At 46.9% G+C, this 23690-nt stretch overlaps 1 protein-coding gene across 2 annotated transcripts in view; it reads left to right on the top strand.

Annotated features, from left to right (window-relative positions):
• The window catches only part of LOC138451498 (alpha-tectorin-like), a 1155342-nt gene that overhangs the window by 1049980 nt on the left and 81672 nt on the right, over positions 1-23690 (top strand). For both annotated transcript variants that reach the window (XM_069604914.1, XM_069604913.1), the window contains one exon: positions 20510-20629. In XM_069604914.1, coding sequence (XP_069461015.1) covers positions 20510-20629 — 120 coding nt within the window. The remainder of the gene's footprint in view (positions 1-20509; positions 20630-23690) is intronic.

Raw genomic sequence — 23690 nt, 5'->3', positions numbered from 1 at the left:
TGATAGCTGTGAAGTTGTGATGGCGCGCGAAACAACAGGAAGCAGCAACACATGTCGGTCTCCACGAAAGGCACGTACAGCGAACTGCTGGGCCCGCTCACCTTTAACCCGTGCTGAGGGAAACGCACGCGCGCGTCACGTCACTTACGCGCATGGGCCCTTTCCTCGTATTACATGCGGACGTGCAGTTTTTCACACGCGCTTACGTGCATGGGCCCTTTCCTCGTATTACACGCGGACGTGCAGTTTCTACGCACGCTTACGCGCATGGCCCTTTCCTCGTATTACACGCGGACGTGCAGTTTTTCACGCACGCTGAAATGCCCATGCACTTCTGTACGCGTCACGTCACAGGGGCGCTTGCGCTTGAGGGGCCTTCTGTCCAATGAAAATGCGTATGCGTGCAGACGCGCTTACGCGCTAAGGGCCTTTCGTCGAATTACACGCTGATGTGCAGATTTTTCACGTGCCAAATCACTCAGTTTCAAGCTGGCCACGCGTAAGCACACGGAAGACCACGCTCCTGCCCAGAAGGCCGAACTACTGCCCCCCAGAGCCCCGAGCACGCTCCCACCTGCCATCTGCTGCTGCCTGACTGCCTGCTGCCTACGTGCCCTGCCATTTGCTGCCTGCACATCAGCCAGGGGTGCTGTTGCCGTGACCACCCCTGCTGGAACCGAAGACTCCCGACTGGGATTCCATCGCTCCACAGCCCAGCCCCAGGACCCAGTTGCCCACCCACTCCTGCCTCTGGGGTTGTCATGTCGGGGCAAACACCATCTGGGACCACTGACAACCCCCGGCCAGAGAGGCAGAGGGGCACCAGCTTCAGTGCCACCGAAGTTGGTGTCCTGGTGGAGCAAGTCCTGGGGCAGTATGATGCCCTCTTCGGAAGTTCCCGCGCCGACAAGGAAGGACGGACTCGGATCTGGACTGCCATCGTGACTGCCATCAACACGGAGGGGGTAGCAGTCCGCGACTTACAACATGTCAGGAAGCGCTGGGAGGACTTCAGGGCCAGGACCCTGAACAAGGCCCGGCGCCTCTTGAAGGCAGCGGATGCCAAGGGGCGCCGGGGCCACTTGTCGGAAGAACAGATAAGGGTCCTGGGAAGCATATCCCCAGCGCTCCACGTCCAGGTCCTAGAGAAGCAGACCCGTCTGGAGTCGAGCGGTGAGTGTACATGCATCCTGATTGTGAGCAGTGCGTGTGGTGATTATTCAGTAGTGTGCAGGTTGCACATCTGTTTGTATGGGGTCGAGTATGGGTGGGGGTGTACAGGGCCGTGGGGCTGACACATGCGAGGGCTGTAATGTGTGAGACATGGATGATGCTTGTGTGTGTAGGCTTGCATGCCAAATGCAGTTGTGAGGGCACACATGTTTGGATGAATGTGTATGTAAGTAGACATGTCCGTGATGTCACGCATGTATGTTGTTTTCGGCTGCATGTATCAGCATTCTGTACATGTGCATGTGTGTGTATTTGACAAGGGTGCAACAGTGATGCAACATGGATGCATGTGACAGCGGTATGTGGAAGCCTGATTGGCAGATGTGACATGGATGCCCGTCTGAACAGTGCGACACTTGGCAGAGATGTACACATGCATGCAAGTGTGGTGGTGTGGTAACATGTGTGGTGCACTTCCTGTGTTGCATGTGATGTCTGGCTCACCTTTGGCTGCTCATGCTGTTGTATGTGTATGGATGGTGGTGGCAGTTGCGATATGGATGTGGTATGGCTCATGTGTGCGAGTTGTAATGACATGTGTGTTGGGGATTGTGATGACATGTCTGAGGTTTGCCAATGCCACTCATGTACAACTGTCATGTGTGTATGTGTCCATTTTACAGTGCCCTGATGCCTGTGTTTTGTTTCTCCCTGTCGGCAACGTCAACTGATGAAGAGGGCAGAGAAGGTGCTGTGGAGCACAGCGGCGGGGATCCGACCGCCAGCCGGAGACGCAAGGCCCGGCTCCCCTCCCAGGTTGTCATCTCTTCGGGGAGTGAGGAGTCCCGTGCCGCGTCCCAGGCCGCAGCTGCCGGGGGGAGGTCCAAGAGGCTGAGGTTGGAGTTGGACTCCTCGGCAGCAGAAGGGGCAGCTGGGACCCCACAGGGCCCAACAGGGGAAGATGGCATGGAGTCATCCAGGTTGGTGGGGGGTTTGGTGGAGGAGGAGGCCGTGCAAGCACCAGAGACGGGGTCTGGAGGTGGGGATCCCACTGGTGCTAGTGGTGCAGTGCAGGACCAGGGACACGAGGCAGCACAGGCCGCCGCGGAGGTGCCTGTGTGCAATCCTGTCCCTGATCCTGTCCCTGCATCATCTTGCACCAGCAGGGATGCCTACGTCCAGACCCGTTTTCAGGCAGGGGGTGAGCTCACGTCAACTGGCCTTCCTCTGCCTGCGGACGTGGCTATCCAGGTCCGGGTTCAGCCTGTCCTGGCTGGTGTGGCGTTGCGTCAACGGGCCATGCAAGGTGACCTGCAGTCTTTTCATGAAGAGACTGCAAGTCATCTCGAATGGCTCGTTGACCACGTCAGCCTGCTGGGACAAGTCACCGAGGCCGGATTCCTCCGTCTGATGGGGCTTGCTCCGAACCCCTCCTCAACTGGACCCCCTACGCGCCAGTCGTCCTCTGTGCCATCTTCCCACCCATCAGACACCTGGGTGCCCTGTGGAGCTGCCTCTGACGGTGCGGCCAGGCTGGTGGAGGAGGCATCCCTGCCACAGTCGGGAGTCGGACGTCCAGCAGGGGTGGCCACATCAACAACTGCACCCCAGCCGGCGGAGAATGTGCAGGCAGCAGGAGTCAGTGCACGGGCAGAGGCACAGCAGCAGCAGCAACGTGGTGGGAGCCATGAAGGCTCGGGGCCTTCGACATCGGAGGGGCAGGCATCGGCCGGAGGGCAGGAGGACCCAGGACAGAGAGTGTCTTCCGTGTGGCAGCGGTTGGCCCACGCCATAGATGCGGAGCGGCAGCGGGCGGAAGAGGCACGGCTCACAATGGTCAGGGCGGAGAACTCCATGCGGAGGGCCCTGAGGCGGGCCGAGTGGCTCGAGGCAATCCGCAGGGGTTTGGAGGTGGAGACGTCGGCGGCCCTGCGGACCCTCGGGGCCATGGAGGAGGACCGCCTCCGGGACATTGAGGAGAAGTTCGATGATGCCCTGGCCCGGGGCATCCACAAGTGAGCCATGAAACTAGCCTGCTGCCCTTGTACATAGTTATGTAGGTAGTGTTAGGTTTCATTTTTGTTTTTATTTTATTTGGACCTTTCGGACATTGGCCACATTTTTGTATATAGTTTATTTTATTAGTTAGTGTAGTTAGATAGGTTTCCTTTATTTTGTTGGGATAATGGACCCTGGATTGTTCCCATGTACATAGTTGACAGTTGGATTGTATTTTTTTTTCTATTTTTAACCATGGAGCAATGGCTTTCTTTTTTATTTCCCATTGGATTTTGTTTTGTGGACATTGACTTTGGACATTACTTTGGATTTTTATTTTTGGTTTTGCTTTTTTTGACGGACATGCTTCTTTTAATTTTTGTACATTTTCATGTTTCTGTTTCTTCATTTTTTATTCTATTGATGTTTCCTTTAATACATATTATTTTTGGTGAACTTCAATGTGTGGTATCTCATTGGTTTCATGCATTTCATGATATGTGTTTTGAGATTCACTGACACCCATTGGGTGTATGTGAGGGAAATGTGTTTGTTTCGGAACTTGCAATTGGTGTTCTGTGATGTAATTGCAAATTATGAGTGGGTGGATGCAATACTCGGGTGGATGTTTTGCATTTGGAGGCTGACCATAGGGGCCAGGGATCTAGATTGTGATGACATGTTGGCTGGGGAACATGAGTTGCACATGGGTGGGGGCCTGGTGGAGGCTGCCCCTGCACTGCTGGGGGGTGGGGGTGGTGGGAGACATGGGTGGGGGCCTGGTGGAGGCTGCCCCTGGTGACTGGGGGGGTGGGGGTGGTGTGAGACATGGGTGGGGGCCTGGTGGAGGCTGCCCCTGCACTGCTGGGGGGTGGGGGTGGTGGGAGACATGGGTGGGGGCCTGGTGGAGGCTGCCCCTGGTGACTGGGGGGGTGGGGGTGGTGTGAGACATGGGTGGGGGCCTGGTGGAGGCTGCCCCTAGTGACTGGGGCGGTGGGGGTGGTGTGAGACATGGGTGGGGATCTGGTGGAGGCTGCCCCTGGTGACTGGGGGGGTGGGGGTGGTGTGAGACATGGGTGGGGGCCTGGTGGAGGCTGCCCCTGCACTGCTGGGGGGTGGGGGTGGTGGGAGACATGGGTGGGGGCCTGGTGGAGGCTGCCCCTGGTGGCTGGGGGGTGGGGGTGGTGGGGAACATGAGTTGGACATGGGTGGGGGCCTGCTGGCAGGTGCCCCACAGTGCTGGGGGGTGGGGGTGGTGTGAGACATGGGTGGGGGCCTGGTGGAGGCTGCCCCTGCACTGCTGGGGGGTGGGGGTGGTGGGGAACATGAGTTGGACATGGGTGGGGGCCTGCTGGCAGGTGCCCCACAGTGCTGGGGGGTGGGGGTGGTTTGAGACATGGGTGTGGGCCTGGTGGAGGCTGCCCCTGCACTGCTGGGGGGTGGGGGTGGTGGGAGACATGGGTGGGGGCCTGGTCGAGGCTGCCCCTGGTGACTGGGGGGGTGCAGGTGGTGGGAGACATGGGTGGGGGCCTGGTGGAGGCTGCCCCTCGTGGCTGGGGGGTGGGGGTGGTGGGGAACATGAGTTGGACATGGGTGGGGGCCTGCTGGCAGGTGCCTCACAGTGCTGGGGGGTGGGGGTGGTGGGGAACATGAGTTGGACATGGGTGGGGCCTGCTGGCAGGTGCCCCACGGTGCTGGGGGGTGGGGGTGGTGGGGAACATGAGTTGGACATGGGTGGGGGCCTGCTGGCAGGTTCCCCACGGTGCTGGGGGGTGGGGGTGGTGGGGAACATGAGTTGGACATGGGTGGGGGCCTGCTGGCAGGTGCCCCACAGTGCTGGGGGGTGGGGGTGCTGGGAGACATGGGTGGGGGCCTGGTGGAGGCTGCCCCTGGTGGCTGGGGGGTGGGGGTGGTGGGAGACATGGGTGGGGGCCTGGTGGTGGGTGCCCCGCACTACTGGGGGGTGGGGGTGGTGGGAGACATGGGTGGGGCCTGGTGGAGGGTGCCCCTGGTGACTGCGGGTGCAGGGGGACATGCGTTGGTGGGCAGTAGTGCAAGCTGACATGTGGGTTGGCTGGGGGTCATGGCCATGGTGGATGGTGTGCCTGCAGGACATGTGCAGGGTAGGCCCCTGTGGTGTGAGCCACCTGCAGGGGCCGTGGAGGGTGTAGAGGGAACACCTGGGAGGCCCCACACGTGCAATTCACGTGTGGTGCTCCCCGCACACCCCTGTAATACACGTACCCTGCTGAAATCGCGTGTGGCACTTCCCACGCACCCCTGGAATGCACGTACCCTGATGGAATTGCGTGTGGGACTTCCCGCGCACCCCTGGAATACACGTACCCTGCTGATTTTGCATGTGAAACTTCCCCCGCACCCTGTAATACACGTACCCTGATGGACTCGCGTGTGGAACTTCCCGCGCACCCCTGAGATACGCGTACCCTGCACGCACGGGCCCAATCGCGTGTGGAAATTCCTGCGCACCCCTGAAATACACATACCCTGCTGTAATCGCGTGTGTAACTTCCCCTGCACCCTGAAATACAAGTACCCTGTTGATATCGCGTGTGGAACTTCACGCGCACCCCTGAAATAAACGTACCCTGCGGAAATCACGTGTGTAACTTCCCCTGCACCCTGAAATACACGTACCCTGCTGATATCGCGTGTTGAACTTCACGCGCACCCCGAAATACACGTACCCTGATGGAATCGCGTGTGGAACTTCCCACGCACCCCTGAGATACGCGTACCCTGCTCGCACGGGCCCAGTCGCGTGTGGAAATTCCCGCGCACCCCTGTAATACACGTACCCTGATGGAATTGCGTGTGGGACTTCCCGCGCACCCCTGGAATACACGTACACTGCTGATTTCGCGTGCGGAACATCCCCCGCACCCTGAAATACACGTACCCTGATGGAATTGCGTGTGGAACTTCCCGTGCACCCCTGAGATACACGTACCCTCCTCGCACGGGCCCAATCGCGTGTGGAAATTCCCGCGCACCCCTGAAATACACGTACCCTGCAGAAATCGCGTGTGTAACTTCCCCTGCACCCTGAAATACACGTGCCCTGCTGATATCGCGTGTGGAACTTCATGCGCACCCCTGATATACACGTACCCTGCGGAAATCGCGTGTGTAACTTCCCGTGCACCCTGAAATACACGTACCCTGCTGATATTGCATGTGGAACTTCACGCGCACCACGACGTACACGTACCCTGATGGAATCGCGTGTGGAACTTCCCGCGCACCCCTGAGATATGCGTACCCTGCTTGCACGGGCCCATTCACGTGTGGTACTTCCCGCGCACCCCTGAAATACACGTACCATGATGAAATCGCGTGTGGAACTTCCCGCGCACCCCTGAAATATGCGTACCCTGCTCGCACGGGGCCAATCGCGTGAGGTACTTCCCGCGCACCCCAGTGATACACGTAGCCCGCTTGCTGTGCTGGTACAGGGTTAGCACAGCCCTTTGCGCTGGATTGGGTATATTGATGGCTTTTCCCTGCGCGAGAGGCGTTCTTGGGGGCGTAACTGGCGCTGCTGCAGGGTCGCTGCGCCACTGTGCGCCACGGGTGGTTTTGGTGGCTGGAATCCATGAATACGCTGTGCGCGGAAATGGATTTTAGCGCACGCGGCTGGCGCAGGGATTCGCACGCGCACACTGTGCGCCAGCCGCGTGCGCCACTTGTGCGCTGAATTCTATGAATTACCCTCTAAGTGTACAGAGCTTTGAAAGGGCTATGTAACTCAAACCTTATTTGAAGACCATGCTGTGAATGTCAATTTATATGTGATCTAGGGTTAGACCTTGCGATTTTTGAATAGTGACAGCATACGCATGCAATATAGAGAATTGTTCTCTGCATACGTTCATGTCTTTGAAAAGAAGGAAAGGTGCTCTTGTGCAGCCTGTTTTTTTAACTTCTGCAAGTTTGTCAAAGTGGATGTTGACAACTTATTGTTGTTGTGATGTGAATATGTTTGGAAGCCAACAACTGAACCAGTTGCTAAATTGACTAAACACTTTACTATGTCAAGGTTACATTTTAGAATTACTCTGCAGTTTAGACAAAGAGTTAATACTTTTTTCTAATCCAGCTGTATTGGAGATACATTTTTCGAAGCTATTTAGTCGTGTTGTTGCTTGTTGACACATAGGGAGTTATATGTCATCCACTTCTAGTTTGCCTGTGGAGCTGATATGGACTATGGGTTGCATTTCTTTTTTCAACATTACATCATTGAATTGAATACAGCTGGCAAGGATTGGCATTGAGGACATGCATTTCATATTTTGTTGAATTAATTGGTCCAGGGCATCAGAGGCAGATGTGTTTTGCCCATATATCTCATGGATTAGTCCAGTTTTTAAGATGGATGTTGCATCTTTAGTAAGCAGACCAGTTCTAGTGCCTTTTAAAATGTTAGCATTGGTGAGATCTGCAAACTGACGCATGTTTTGACTTCATTCTTTGCAGCAAAAATGTTGCCAGAGATTTACATTTCCAATACTGCTGATTGTGTTATGGCATTGTTTGTGTCCTAATGTTTTAAAATTAGGTTGACCTTTTACTGGTGTTAACTGAAGGAGGTCTCCAAAATCAATAACGTGGTTTCCTCCAATCAGTTCTTCATCGTCAGTTTTTAGGACTTCTTTCATTCTGAGATGAATTACAGGCAACATGCGGTTGGAAACCATACTACTTCATCTATCAGGAGCACTTTCATTTTTTCAGAATTCTGCGTACTTCAGTAGCAGCTTCTGCTGATAATTTGTAGTGTTCTAATTTCTTTTGGTCTTCTACTTGGAAGCGCAGTAGTCGGTGTAAGGTTACACCTCCTATGTTGTAGGCAGCAAGACCTGTGGGGGCTGTTACAACAGCTAAACTGTTGTTGTTTGTTAAGTCTTGTAGACATTTCCTGATTATTTTAAAAAAGAAGCCTTTGCCAGAAACAGTTTCACCACTTACATACAGGTGCAGAGGTTTATCATTTTTACAGCTACACGTTTTAGTTTCATGTTTTAAACCATTTTCGATTTCTTCACTGACTTCTAGATAAATGGTGAGTTGTTCAACATGTAGCTGTGATTTGAGCACTGACAAGTCTTCTTCAGATTGTTTACATTGCTGCATTGTTTCTTCTACCTCATTCATGGCTATTTCGGCTTCATTTAGAATGAGGTGTTCTCCAAATGGTTCTTGGCTTCCTGTATGAGAAGGGTGACTGTATTCTGGAGTGTTTTTATCTAGTAGAGCTTCAATTTCTTCCTCTTGTTTGTGTTTATCGTCCAACATTTGTTTTGTATTGTTGAAAACTGCCATTTGTTACACTGCTTTCATTTGCATTGAATGCAGCTTCAAAAGAGACATCATCAGCTAATAATTCTTCGTTTTGCAAGGTTCAAAAAGTTGCAGTAGGGCCTGGAATAAAGTTCTCTATGTTGTGGAGATTTAAACAACAACTCTACATGATTAATTAGACTGGGCTTGATATGTTTTACTAGGTTTACTTCACAAATTGGGTCTGAATATATGACTGTTGTCTCATCTGGCATGATATCGCTTTTGTAGGAGTAGTTTTGAGCTATGTCGTACTGGCACATGTTTTCCAAATCAGTACTTCTGTTTGGGTATTATGTGTCAATTCAGTTATTTTCTTTCAAATGCCCTGGCTGTTGGGATTATTTGTGGCTATTGTTTCTGTATCTTGCTAGGATTTTAGTACTTCATGCTGAAGATTGACCAAGGTATAGCCAGGCAATGTTTTCAGATTTCCCATATAAGGGTGTAGCTGTTAAATTGTCTGCAGCTTCATAATATCTGCATTCTCTATGGGGGAGCATTTTTATACTGAAGCAGTACAATTTTTGTGGCAGTGTTTTATCAGATGATATAGCATCCCAGAGGTCTTTTAGATCTGTTTTCCCAGATTTGGAGAGATATGCTGTGGCATATCTTGGAACTGCAGTGCAATGTGTCTGCAATGTATTGTATGTCTATATTTGCATTCCAAAAGAGGTCCATGATTGCATTGTAATCATTGATGTACTTGAATGATGCATCCCTTTTAATGTTGTATGTATTTTAGGGGATTTCCCTTTTACACTCTGTCTAACAGAAGACATCAAGCTATTTACTTTAGTTTTTATATCGACATTGTCAGTATTTGCCACACTTATGTGTTTGGAACCATAACATTTGTGTGCATAGGTCACTATGTGTGGTTTCTGAAGGGATGTGACAGGTAATGCATTTTTGAATAATTTGTAAAATAGTGTCATCATGGGCAATTTTAGGAGCATCTTTTTTCCACAAATGCATGTGGATCTGTGGTGCTTCTCTGGATTGATATTCTGTTCTCCAAAATACAATGTACATCAGTGTGACATCAGAACCAGTACTCTTTTGTACCACGCATGTTCGCCAATATTTGTGATACTTGACTACAAAACATCACCTTTGTCTTTTATCTTTTGAAGCAGTTGGATAGCGGATATGTTTGAAAACTGAGAGCCTATTTTTAATTTGTGTGTGTCTCGATAACATAGAGTTGCTAGTTCACTTTCAACAGGAGGTCCAAATGTATTTAACATTTTGTCTGAATTTTGGGTCTTCAGAATACATTCATAAAGAGCAATATTCTGATGCACTAATTTGTGTGGATCTTTCATCATATCTTCCTACTTTTTGTGTAGGAAAGAGTAGATGAAAAGAATGTGTTCTACACTCATCTTCCATGTGCTCTTTGGGGTGCCTTTGGCTTGACACATTAGATATGTTTCTAATGCATCTTCTATGGTGTCTTTGTAGTGTAGTGGGGGAATTGTATACTGGTCCAAAATGTTGGCTGCAGTAACATGATCTGCACGTTCAAATTGGCCAGTTTGCAGTGAATCCTGAATTATTTGAGTGGTTTCTGTAGGGCTTGTCTAACTTTGTTTAAGTCGACCAGTTGTTCCTAAATGTGTCTGTCTTTTGGTCTTTTGTTGGTACACATTATATTGGCCATTGTACTCCTAGAGCTTCTACATTTTCTTTAAGATATAATGGCAAATATACTACTTTGCCACAAATGCCTTTTAGCAACTCAGATGGAGGAAATTTGGCGATTTTCGGTTCAAGGCATCTTATAGCTTGAAATGGGTGTGCTGTTTGAATAATAGTGCTCTCATTCAGTTAACGTTTTTGTAGAGCTTTTAGAAGTGGGACGATTTCTTAGTTATTAGTGATAGCACATGATGGCATTTGTTTATTGTCAAGCTTTGTATTGCAGTAAGTGCAAGCTATTGAGGGATCAGTTATTTTGTATTTATTCTCTACCATCAGATATAAAGCTAATTGGAACCATGGGGATTCCTCATTGTCCTCTATTTTGTGGGCCAAATCTACAATTATTTTGCTCTTTTTATAAAATGTTCTGCGACAATAGACACATACTTCGTCTGGTATTTCAGCAGATGTGTTTTGAAACTTAGTGACGAGGGATGGGGAAGCCTATCATCCCCTCACCCACCTAGAAATTCATGACAAGGAAAGAGGCCAGGAAATACTGCAAGCACATCTTCTATTTTGGACCGATTCCCAGTGGTCTCGTGATTGACAAATATGTCGAGAGACACCCCCTCAGCCAGCCATACCCCCTCAACCAGCCCTACAGAACACAGACCAGGAGCGATGCAAATTTACCACAGTGTGGACAAAGAGCCACAGGCCATGATCATTGACCTTTCAATTGAGAGGCTAAACTAAGTACCGAGAAGCCATGTTGCTGACATTGTTAAAAACACCACGACATAACAGCGTTAGACACGAAGCACACATGCCACCCGCACTTCGTGACACAAACACACACTTGAAACCTTGAACACAGACTCGAACAAACACACAATCAAATACATGAAGAACACGAGCATACAGTTCTATAGTTAGTGGACCGATACATATATGTACTGTCATTGCTTTATTATTTTTGCCATTAGCCAAGAGCAGCAACGCAGAAACCACAAGTGACAAGAGATCCTGAGCACAGCTTGCAGATGCTTACATGCAATTAACCCTATGGAACTGCAGGAGCCACTACAGGACCTGACAGAGCCACATGTGACTAATATATGGAAATGTAGCATGGTATGGACACTGTAAAAACCGCATTATAAGGTTTAGGAAAATTACAGAAGGCTTTGAGCCTCAAAGCAAGAGACGAGCTGAGGTGATTCAGCCTGGACAAAGAGCAAGACGTGTGAGGCAGGACCCACACCCAAGGCAAACAGATACAGATAACATTCCAATACACAGACGACAAAGGGACCAGCTGCAGAAAAGACCAATAAATCCTCATAATTCAGAGCTCCACAGCTCAAATCCATGGTGTCTCAACATGTGACCTGGCCGAAGCAGACAATGGACAGCGACCAACGGTGGTAAAGGAGAGCTGGTCTCAGACTCCCAGAAACGAATATGCAACAATGTGCCCCTAGAGTTGAGTTGGTTAGGAGAGCACTCTCATAAGCTAAGGTGGTGTACACAAGTTACAATGCAGACACATAGCCATTCTTGTTACCTTGAAAAGGTACACAGTAAGCTGAGAACTCTTGCAGATTCCAGGCCTGGGGAAAGTCAGCTCTAGCCAATCACAGTTTAGTACCCCAGGAGTGAGTAGCAATTGGCAAGAACCAATGGTAAGCCAACCACACTGCAACATTGTTATAGATAGTAACTTGGGGGTGGACCAGGCCAGCCTTCTGACATGTGAGAGCCAGTAGAATAACATCTATGTAGTCCACTATAGGTGGTATAATACTCAATACCCAATTGTGTTGTAGAATAGGCTTTCTGTAGAAGGGCCCAGGTTGTGACATCGTTCTGACGTAATCAGGGTGTAAAACGAGCCTGCAAGCCGAGGAAAAGCAAGATATGCATAGATTTTCTCTGTTCCTGTGCTGATCCCTGTTGATTTTGCCTGTATAAACCAGTTTGAACTTGCCGTCGACTGAGTCCTCCCTGTATCTGGGAAGGAGGGAGTTGGTCTCTCCAAGTCCGCAGACTTTCAGTGTCCCTCTGGCATACCCGGGGGTCCGTCCCCAACAAGTTGACATCAGAGATGATTGTTTGCTGCGTGAGCCTGGCATCAGGTCGTCTCCTTCGCTGCTGAACCTGAGAGGCTGCAGGACCCTCACATATTTTGAGAAGACGGGAAAACGTGTGACTGTTTAAGGGCTGTCAGGAGCCCCTTGGAAATCATCCTGCCCAAAGTCAGTGAGTTGTCCAGGCAGACCAGAACAGGGAGGTGAGCACCTTGAGTCGGCAGCTGAGCCGCAGCAGCAGACCTCAGAGTGTAATTATTGACCCAGTCTAATGATAACTGTGGGTGTGGGAGGATATTCAGTATTGTGAAGTATTGTTTAGTAACGTTGAGTATTGTCAAAATATTATTTAGCATTGACAAAGTAAAAGGAACAGGAACAGAGGTATAAGGCCTTTTTCTATACTTAGGGCACATTTGGCCTTACAGGTAAAAGGTTCTGGTGAATAACCTAGACTATTGATTTGAGGGCTTGGATGAAAGAAGATATGTAAATAACGGTATTCCTGTGGCTTGAGCATTTTAGCTTGGGTCATAGATGACGGTATTCTCATGAGGCAAGGGAGCTGGCCTAGTTTGCGGAAGGTGAGTTTACTGGTTAAGTCTCCTGTAGTGAGACATTTTTCATGCTAGGTGACAAAGCAGGTGCAATTCTATCACAAGAGAATATTGGTATACTCTGCCTGGAACCCTGGATGTTGGGTCTTTGTATGTGTTGGGAGTAACAGGCTACTATGGTGTGCATGTGGTATCTGTTTATGTACTACCTTGTCTAGAGCTGGTGACGTCACCCTTAGGGTTGCTCATAGGACACAGGGAGCTTGAGAAGGTGAGGAGCCAGCATGGGAAACTTGGGATTGGCAGATGAGGTGAACCAGCGGCAGTGCGCGGAAGGCACATCCGCAAGATTGTGGGTGTGCCTGAGGAGGTGATGAGTGTGAAGGAGGGACGGTGCCCAGAGCATGCCTGTTAAATTGTGGAGCCAGAGGGGCTCGTAGAAACTGAAAAGTATTGTTACTATATTGCGCATTTCTCCCTTAGCAGCAGACTATCAAAATTCTCGACTCAAGGTCAGGTAAGGGTACTGAATAATGTATCAGGGAAAATGCGGGGACACACACCCCTTCAGCACTTGTGTAAAACATTACCACCTTATCAAGAGAAAATGTCCAAATATATCATCGAATAGTCCAAAAGTACAGGGGGGAATTTAACCAAACCATGGCCACCATGTGGAAGTTTCTCCAAAGACATGCAGTGATCACTAGTGACACACATACAGGGTGCCTATAATTGGAAGAAGCTGACCAAGCGCATGGCTATATTCGAGATATGGCCCATGTTTCAGGAGGGGGATGTAACCAATGTGGGAATTAAGGGCAGCAGATGGGTACTCAAATCCGACATATAAGGCACCACCGTACACACAGGAGGATAAGCCGAAAGGTGCAGTGCAGCCAGCTATTGACCCAGAGGTAAGCAGTGAGGCAAAGCAGGGCACGTAGGAGAGGCTCCAGGGCATAACCACAAACAAATGGATAGTGACACAGGTACCCTTGAAACTTCAAGAGAAAATAAAAGGAGTGGCAGAGGAGGGGAGAAAGGCAATGGAGGATTTGAAGAGAAGCAGCAAAGCTGCAGACTGGGCTGGGATAATGGACGAGGAATATAGGAGGGAAAAAGATAGGGAGGTGAGATTAGAGAGCAAGGACAGGGAGAGAAGGAGAGAGGAGAAGTTGGAAATGGAGGACAAGGAGAGAAGGAAGGAAGAGGAGAATTACTGCATGAAAAGGGAGCGGGAAGAAAGGATCGCAAGAGATCTTAAGGAAAGGAAGAGAACGGAATGAGAGACGAGGGAGAAAAAGGAAAGGGAGCTAGAAAATATAGAAATACGAAGAGAGGCAGCAGGGAAGGAAACATGAAGGTTAGCAGAGTGGGAGAAGAGGAAGTTGCAGCTAGATAGAATATTGAGGGAGAGAGCCCGCGGAGAAGAGGACGAGCGAGCAATAATGGTGGTAAAGACACAAGTAGCCCCAGACAGGGGAGGCGATAGACTAGGGGAGGACAGACAAACAGAACTACACAGCACCAGCTCAAGAGGAAGGAGCATGATAGACAAGGAGGGAGCAGGCCTAAGGGCTTGGGGAGGAGGAAGCAGATATGACTTGAGATACATCGACCTCAGCATGAAAACCAATACAAAATTTACATGGAGGAGATTGAGTTTTGCAGATGATTTCTGTAGTCATATGGACAGAGATTCTGACAATGAGGACAGGAACAGTGGGGATGAGAAGGGGGATCAGTTGGAGCCCCAGTCAATAGGGGTGGGGACAAACAAGCGAGCGACATGGGCATTTAGGACGCACACAGGTGGAGAAGGAGGGGGCAGCTCAAATGAGCACACACGACTGACAGCCGACTTCAACACTCAACAGGACACCACCACATATATTGATAGTCTTAGAGACCTCCCATGACGAAGGAAAGGGGCGACCACAATGGCTTATTCCAGGCGAAGGATGATGAAAACTTATGATGACAGCAAGAGAGCACCCATAATGGTGCCGATAGATGTCTGTGCATGCATTGAGAACAAGAGGGAGGACAGCCAGGTCAGATTGACTAGAAGGACGCATGAGGAGGAGACAGCATACACTCAGATGCCCTTATTAGAAAGAGGGGGTAGGACCTCAGTATGTACCATGGATGCACACTGACAAGGAGAACGTGAAGTGTAGGTTACCATCATTGAGCGCAGGGGCTGGGAAGTAGATGTATGAGATTGAGAAAATGACAGCTGGTATAGTCTAGCAGTGGGAGATGTAAAGGGACTTCTGGTATCAATCCTAGGAGATGCAGCTGATGGCGTTTGGGAAAGGGCGGGGTTCCCAGGGGCGATGAAACAAAACACAGCACATGACGGTTCACCATTTGCAAATTGCAGGGCAGCAGTATGGCAAGCATTAAAGACCCAATTCCCAGACACGTCAGGCATTGGGGTGATTACGTCATGGAAAATGGGGAAAGTAGAAGACACTGGGCAGTACATTCAGGAGATTCAAGAGTTTTGGCAACTTGAAACTCGAGAACCTTGGGACAAAAGGGTAGCAATATTTTATCACATACTAGTGCAGGGGCTACCAGAGCCGGTTCAGAAGAGCTTAAGGAATTTAGTATGGATGGAAGGGAAGGGATGGCCAGAAATACAGCTCATAACAGTTAACCATTGTAGGTTCTGGCAGGAGAAGGTTAAGAAAAAGGAAGAGGACAGGAAGGCAGATAAAGCGAAACTAGTAGAGAGAAAATTATCGAAGTATGAGATGGAATGGGCGGTCATAACCATCCCCACCCCACAAGCACAGCAGCCAAAGCAACAGCCACACCCACAGCAGTTTGTACCGCCCATGGGAGGAGGGTACATGGGGCGGGCAGCCCACAACAAGGGTTTTGAGGAAGGGGAGGACAACAGAGAGGATGTGGCTTCGGGCCACACATGCATCACAGCCAAGGGGGTTTCCCATGGGGGTTTTGAGGATATGGGCAGCAGATGAAGCAGAACCCAGGGGATTTCTCAGGGGGTTTGCAGGGGCAAGGGAGAGAGCCGTCACAGTGCGGGACCTGTGGACAGACAGGACATATTTAAAGTTTGTATCAATACAGGGGAAAGCAGCAGAACTGCGGAGGGCAGGGCCAGCAGCCCTACCAAGGAGAGCGGGACAAGTATTATGCACAGGACAAGCAACAGCCAGGGCAGATGCAGGGCACATATCAACCTGAAGATCGTTCTGTTTGTTCTCCCTTGTCTTCACCCCCAAATGTGCATTTGGAAAAACGGCAGAATCGCCGTTAGATGTATCATATTCACTTACTCTGCTGTGCAGACCGTTAATGTCTCAGAAATTCAAGGGCTCTGAGCGACTGTTGTTTTTCCCTGTGTTCCCACCCTCTTGAGCGCTTTGAAACACTTGCCTGTGTATCGGTGCTTTATAAATAAACACTACAATTACATTTACATTACGCATGACTTTCTCTGGGTGCTGGAGGTAGGAACTTCCTCTACCTCATCTTCCCGTTCCTCGTCATCCTCCTCTGCATCATTTTGCCTGTTTCCCTGTCCACGGATTTCATGTGTTGATGGTGGTGGTGGCCCCTGGGAAGGTGGGATGGCCATGACAGATGCCATTCTAAGTCACTTGGAAGTCTCCTGGACGTAGCTCCCAAAGTATGCTCTCTCCTGGTCTGCCAGATTGAGAATTACTAAAAGTAATGGGTGGGTCCCTTCAGAGGAACCGGCCGTGGACCGCGCAACTGTTCGCAGACTATAGAGTCAAAAATATGCCATGAAAAGTTTTAGAAAGTTGAAAGATCAACTAAGAATGGGTCTAGTAGCCAAGGAAGGGTACGTTTTAAATTGAAACATTGTGGATTGGCCAAAAATGCTGTTTCAAACTATCTGCTGTCATATCCATGGATATGTCGGAACGCTGCACGGGCGCGGTCACATGATGATTTCTGGGGACGTCCACAGTGTTGTTGGGTGTCTGCCAACATTGGCGGGTGGGAGGCGGTGGGCACATGCAGGTGGATATCTGCAAACAGGCTCTCTGTAAAAGTGTGTCATGTGACACCAGACATGTGTGGACAAGGTGCAATGTTTGTAGACACCCCATTGGGTGAACAGACCCTCCAAACAGTTGTGATGTCTGTGGACTATTGTTTTATTTTTTAAAAGAAGAATGTAATACACAATAATATACAAGATATCTATAGTAGAAAACATCAATTTATTTATGAAAGGGATGGGGTATCAGAATGGGAAAAATAAATGTGAGCGTTTGGAATTTCAATAAAGTCATCCTATGGGGTGGGAGGGAGAGAAATTTAATCAAACCGTCTTTGATTTATGTTTTGTGAATTTGATTGGGGTGATTGTTGAGGGCAAGGGGGACAGGTACAAGTAGGACAGTGATAATCAACATTTCTAATTTTTAACATAATTTAAAAGTTCTTTAAAGTCATTGCTAAGTTCATCCAATTTTGAAGACAAGATCATTATTTAATTCTGTAGAGTTGGGTTTGGGATTGTATTTCTTATTGCTGGGAGTCTCCATAATTAAACTGTGGTGGAGTTGCTTCATGTAAACTATGTACTATGTATGTATATATGTAAGAAAAGAAGAAATTATTATTTGAATGAGCTCTCTATAAATTATATTATTTGTTTATATTGAAAGATGTATTGTTTACCATTAGAAATGTTATCTTCACTCATTTCTTCTTTGGCAATATTTTCTTCTAGCCACTCAAGTGTGTTTCCCATTTCTGTCAAAATAAGAACTGGTGATATTTGCTTAGGAGAAATGTTTACATAATGAATGGTATTAATGGAGAAATACATGCTGTGTACTTACTATTTGTTAAGAGGTTGTTTTGCTGTGAGCTCCTGTTGTATCTAAGTCTGTATGAAGAGTTGTACTAAATGGATAATACGAGGTGTATAGTTATGATTTGTGCTTGGTGCATTCCATAATATTATGTGGCAAATGAAGAAATACTTTTTACATTTTGAAATCTTGACTAGTATAAAAAGGTAATTTTGGGTGTAGTAAATATCAGTAATCTTGTTTTATGTATATGTGTTTTTTGGTTTGAAGGGTAGAACATTTTCTTTTGTCCCCAGTGCTTCTGGGTTTTGTTGATGCAACCTGGTGTCCGTGGACTTTCGTACTGTCCATAAACACTACAGCTGGTACATTGGGGGTGAGTAGATTTATATAATGAACTTGTGGCAAATTAAGGGGGGGTCTGGTAAAAACCTATGAAAGAGACTTGTAGAGACTTTTCAGCAGAATTAATTTGACATGTGATGTCTTCAGTGATGTCATCAATGATATACGTGATGTCATCTATGTCCTGGGTGTTAGTCTTAGCAGTGTATGGTGGTGGCGCGAGTAATGGTGTCTTAAGTTACCATAACTGGTGAATTTCTGGGGACTTGTAACCATAACATCCCTTTAACAAGGTTTTTTCACTGATATATTTATACATAATATTAAAAGCATAGATAAAACTATAAGAGGGGGTAAATATTTGCAGAAACATTCAATTTTACATTTTGAAGGCAATTGGGCACAGTCTTCTGACAATTATAGGGTGGGGGAGAATACGTACTCCACCACACGTTGGTTGCCACTTCATACAACAATTTTGTTAACCCTGTTCAGGAACTATTTCTTAGTGGTCCCTTATTTAATTGACGCCAAAACCTTGGCCATGATGGTAGAGATGTGGATACCAAAATGCTCACTATGTAAATATGGGCTTACTACACTATCATTCCGTGAATGTATTTATTCATGTGCATCATGCGTGAGTGATCATCCTTTCTGCACTGGAGATATCTAAATGAGAATTACTAATGATTGTTCAATCAAAATACAATGCAGGACATTGCTGAATGCATTAGTGTGGAGAAAGGATATCTCAGTGGCAACGCGTTTGTCCTGGAAGCAAGACAACGCAGTGCAACACAGGTTTGAATCCCACCACTTGCTGGTATTAAGCCCGTTATAAAAGAACAATTGTAAATATACAATCCAATGTGATCATAATTTATCATTTGTTTCTCCTGGCTGCATTACATTCGTTTTGTAAGTTCTTATCTATTCAAAGTGACTTATAATATAATTTACCAGTGTTTTTTCCTTCTTGAGATCAAATAAAATATATGTGCATTTGCTGCATACAGTGTTAACAACTGATTAACCAACACGTTTCGCCCTAGATTTCACAAAGTCAAAACTTTCTATGCTAATGAAGCACGAAATAAAAATCATTGAGTTTGTATATATCAGTAATTCTCACAATGTGCAAAATAATTTCAATAATAACCCAATGCAAATGTAATTGCGCAAGTTACCACAAAGGTTGTTCAATAATCTGCAAAGGCTCACAATTTTCCTGTGTCCGTTTCGCCAAATATTTAGTTGTGTTGCGGCAGGAGGGATGTTACAGTGGCAGAACCACTCATTGCTTCTTTTTTTACTTTTACACTCTTGCATTATCTATTCTTGTGTTCTTACTTTTACTATACATTCTAATGTTTTATATATAATAACACAAATTCTAGTGCCATGAGTCTCCCTCCCTGAGTAAATTGTGGATTGTTTGCAATACAATGGATTGGAGTGGGCGTCATATAACATCATTTACACACAGAAGACATTTATGCTCAGAGAAACACTGCAAAGGTACTATTTGTGGGGAAAATATACTATCATTCACATCCTGTCCTCGGCACCTGCCATAGATATAGAAATGGGACTCATCGCTGGAAAAAGGGCACTCTTGTTTTATTTCACGAGATTGGGCTTGTCCAATGTGCGCCGAGCCTGTCTCCCATATAAAAACAAATAATACATTAAAAACAATAACAATAACCACACCCTGGATGAAAGCCTGGTGTGTGAATAGCTATAAGGCCTTTGTTCAGGGGCGCACCAGGGCTGGTAATGGTCCTGAGCCCTCGCTGAGGCCCTCGCTTTACTCTGTCCTGTCTAATCTGGGGTTGGCAGCCTGTTACCAGCCCTGGTAGGCCCCCGATGCAGGGTTGATTGCTTTACTCATTTTTCACAAGACGAGAAGGAATGATGCCTGTGGGCAGAGTAACTTTCTCGCTATGTATTATTATTACATTTGCAGTTTTCCTTCATCTACACTCTCAGAAAGTCTACAATCTTCCGACCCAATCAATCATCATAATACTTCAGTTCAAGAAATTACATGGGAGTGTGTATTGTTTTTCCCAGCCGTTGGCGTATCTGCATGGACAACATTATAATCCTTCATGGGCCTTTACATGTTTGTCTCTCTGGGTGATGGCGTTATTCGCATTTAGTGTTAATTCCACCCTTGAATGCATTTCCTTTCATTTGAGGGAGGCAATGTTGTGCTCAAAAGGGGAGAGGAAAATGTTCATTGGCCATGCTTCTTTCCTTAGAATCGATTTTCACTGGGGGACTCTTCTAGAGACAAGACGATGGTTTAATACGCCCATCCATCCATCCATCCATCCATCCATCCATCCATCCATCCATCCATCCATCCATCCTTTCTGTTACTATTCCAGCAGCTGTACCTACCTTTTCATTAGCTCTCTTTCGTCCAGGAGCAATGTTCACTGAATGAAACACACAATGATCCGTTGTATAATCTTGTACATTTTCACAGCGGAGGAGGATCCTTGCGAATCATTGGCGTGCACAGATAGGGAATGGTGTGGTGAACGCAATGGGGAATTCGGGTGCTTCTGCTTCGAAGAGTATGATGGCCAGCAGAAGGACAACTTTGGTAAGACTGTAATGAAATGCCATAAATCACCCTGCGTTATACATATGTGAAAGCATTAGAATTTGTAATTTGCCTGCCATTGGTCAGAGCGAGTGAGTGGGACCAGTTGTATGTAACATACTGCAAACATAGCTATCTCTTCGGTCTGACCTGTAAACTAAATTGAATATGAGCATTGAGCACCAAGAATAGTGTGGCTTCTGGATGAAAGAGAGGTGATCCCAACACTTAAGTCAACAGGTAAGTTAGTATGAGGCTGGTTATTTCAGATTTGAAAATAACCACCTGCTCTAGTCTTAAACTGGAAATAAAATAAAGGGTACATTGCACTGAACGGGGGTGGGGAGTATTGCTAATAAAAACAGACTGTTGTTCAGAAATGTGATGATGTCTGTTCTATCATAATGTATACAATGGCTTTAGACAGGGTCATTTACCTGTTAGGTGCAGCTACACAAAACAACCCTCAAACTCAACCATATTGAGAAGTGCACGAGTCTCATTACCTGAAGGCCCTTGGTTGCCCTTGAGTTTGATTGGCTAGCACATATTAGGGCAAGCATGATTATCTGCTAAGTATTCCCCTTTTATATGGATAAGAAGGAGAAATGTCTCCAAAGTGAGGAGTGTTGGCCCAAGCCATCAATGCAGTCAGCTATCTTTGCTAGCCAGAAACCGTTGTTCTAGAAATTGGACATGTTGGCTGCTCATCCAAGCCCGGATATCTAAATCCCAGTAGAACAAGTAGGAAGATAAATTTCCATTTTAAGTGTCCTCCTTCCAAACTGAATGGTGTTTCTGCTAATCATTTAACCCCATCCTTGGCAGCAGTAACACCAGAAAGCAGGGAAATGGCAGATCCGGAGCTCGTGGAAGTCTGAAGATGCAGAAAATAAGATTTCATGTCATAATGTCCCCACAAAAATTCTGCAGTTTTTTGCGGAGACATTATTACATTGAACAGGAGGGGGACACGGCCACAACCCCTGAAATATTTTATTTCTTTACAAGGGGAGCAGGGGACATCCCCTCAAATCGTCTCCATACATAATGTCACCATATATAATGTCGCCAATGGCTTTTTCCGGCAACATTATGTATGTGGACATTATGTATGGGGAGATTTAATACCTGATACTGAAAATAACGTGTACTTGAAATTATAGCATGGTAACAAATATCAATTTATCTCCAACACTAGCAAAGGGTTTCTACTCTGGCTGCTGTCCAGAATGGTCCAGATCAACTTAATAAATTGGCAGAAAAAATTAAATATCTACTTGTGCAGCAGAACCCAGCCTATGGTCGAGAAAGGGGTCTGTTCTATAATAAGTCATTTGCATGTTCTTTATAATTACAATCTGTTGAGGGATAGAACTGCACTTTCTGGCCTAGTTGATCGTTTGAATGCAGATATATAAGCAGGGATGTCATTTAGGGGTCACCAGGAGTCACACTTGCGACCCCTGAATCTCCCTGCTACCCCTGGGGTCTCCCGTGCTACTCATAAAAAAAAAAAATGTTAAAAAAAAAATGTGTTTTCTTTTATTTTTACAAATTGATGCTCCTGGGCTGTGGCCAATGCCATGTGGCTCTGTTTTTCTTGAGTGGCTGCTGGCTTTCTTGTTCAGGCTTCTTAAAAAAAAAAGTGTTTCCACAAGTACAACACTTTGAGCAGTGACCCTAAATTAGAAAGAATAGGAATAACAAATCATTTGTCTTTCTGGAATTCTATACAATAATTGCTAGACTCACTAAAGGTTTATTTCAGGCACACTTCAGGGGATGAGTCACTGATTTAGTCTGTTCTGAAACACCTCAAATCAGAATGCAGACAAAATCCTCCAAAAAGCATTTAGAGTAGAATAAGCTCCCATTTCGGACTATGTATTTTGCTTTTCACAAGTTGCATGTATAGCATGTTTTTTTTCTGCCGATAAACATGGTGATCCATTCTTGTATGAAATGTATATCACGTTACAGTGATGTTGTAACCATATTTTTCATTGTGTACTTAGGAACAATGCTATGTGATGCCACTTCCAAAAAGGTAAAAAGGTTGTGTTCCATCTCTTTCCATGATGTCACTTTGGGGTGGGGTCAAATGACATCACTTCCTGTGATGTCATCAATGGTCAAGGGTCATGTGATGACACTTCCACTACCCCTGGCCTTTTGGTGAAATGACGTCCCTAGTCGAAAGCATAGTTGATGGCATTTCTTTGCTGTGCCCTGTCTACTGATATCCCAGCAGCCACCATGTAGTTTGACAACATGGCACCTACAGAGTAAGGTGGTCAATTCTGACAATCAGCATGCTCGAAAAGTCTAATTTCAGCCATAGGCTGACTTTAAAAACAGGTTCCCTTGACACAAATGATATATACCCATGTATCCCCATGGCCAGGATACAGTTTATTTAAATATGAACATGAACTATATCTGGTTGATCTAGTCACCTGTGGGGAGATTCAAGCGTATTTGATATATGTTTATACAACTGGTTTCATGTGACGGAAATATACACAAATGTCGCCTCCAGAACTCCAACTGCTGAGAATTCTGACTTTACACCACATACATATGTGGGAGGGGGGTATGAGATATGATATAAGTATGAGGGGTCTGCGGGGGTCTTCCTCTTCATATATATATGGTGTAAAGAGGCTTGGAAAAAAAAGTTGCCATTTTCGGCTGTCAGACTTCTGGGGGTCGCAGAAATGACATACATTCTCACAAGACTACTGCAAATAGTAGAGCCTTTGTGAATTACTGTCTATGGTACTTCTCACCCCACAGCGGAGGATCCCAGCCCTGGTTGCCCCTTTGTTCTCTCTGCAAACCTTCACAACTTCCGAAGAGGAAAGGAAAGGACATGCCCCCGGAGGGTGGTAGTTGACTACTTCAAAGCGGAGTGCTGCAGCACCATAGGAATATCATTACAGGGGAGTAAGGACTGGATTGTTGTGATTAAGGCAGACGGGGGAGAGGAGTTTAGTATGTTAGCGTGAACCAGGAGAGAAGTTGCATTCAGGAGAATAGTTTCACCATCTTTGAAATT

The sequence above is a fragment of the Ambystoma mexicanum genome, chromosome 1p (genome assembly GCF_040938575.1).
Source record: "Ambystoma mexicanum isolate Mex_15411 chromosome 1p, UKY_AmexF1_1, whole genome shotgun sequence".
In the NCBI taxonomy this organism is placed as follows: domain Eukaryota; kingdom Metazoa; phylum Chordata; class Amphibia; order Caudata; family Ambystomatidae; genus Ambystoma; species Ambystoma mexicanum.
This window is presented reverse-complemented; position numbering and strand designations above follow the sequence as displayed.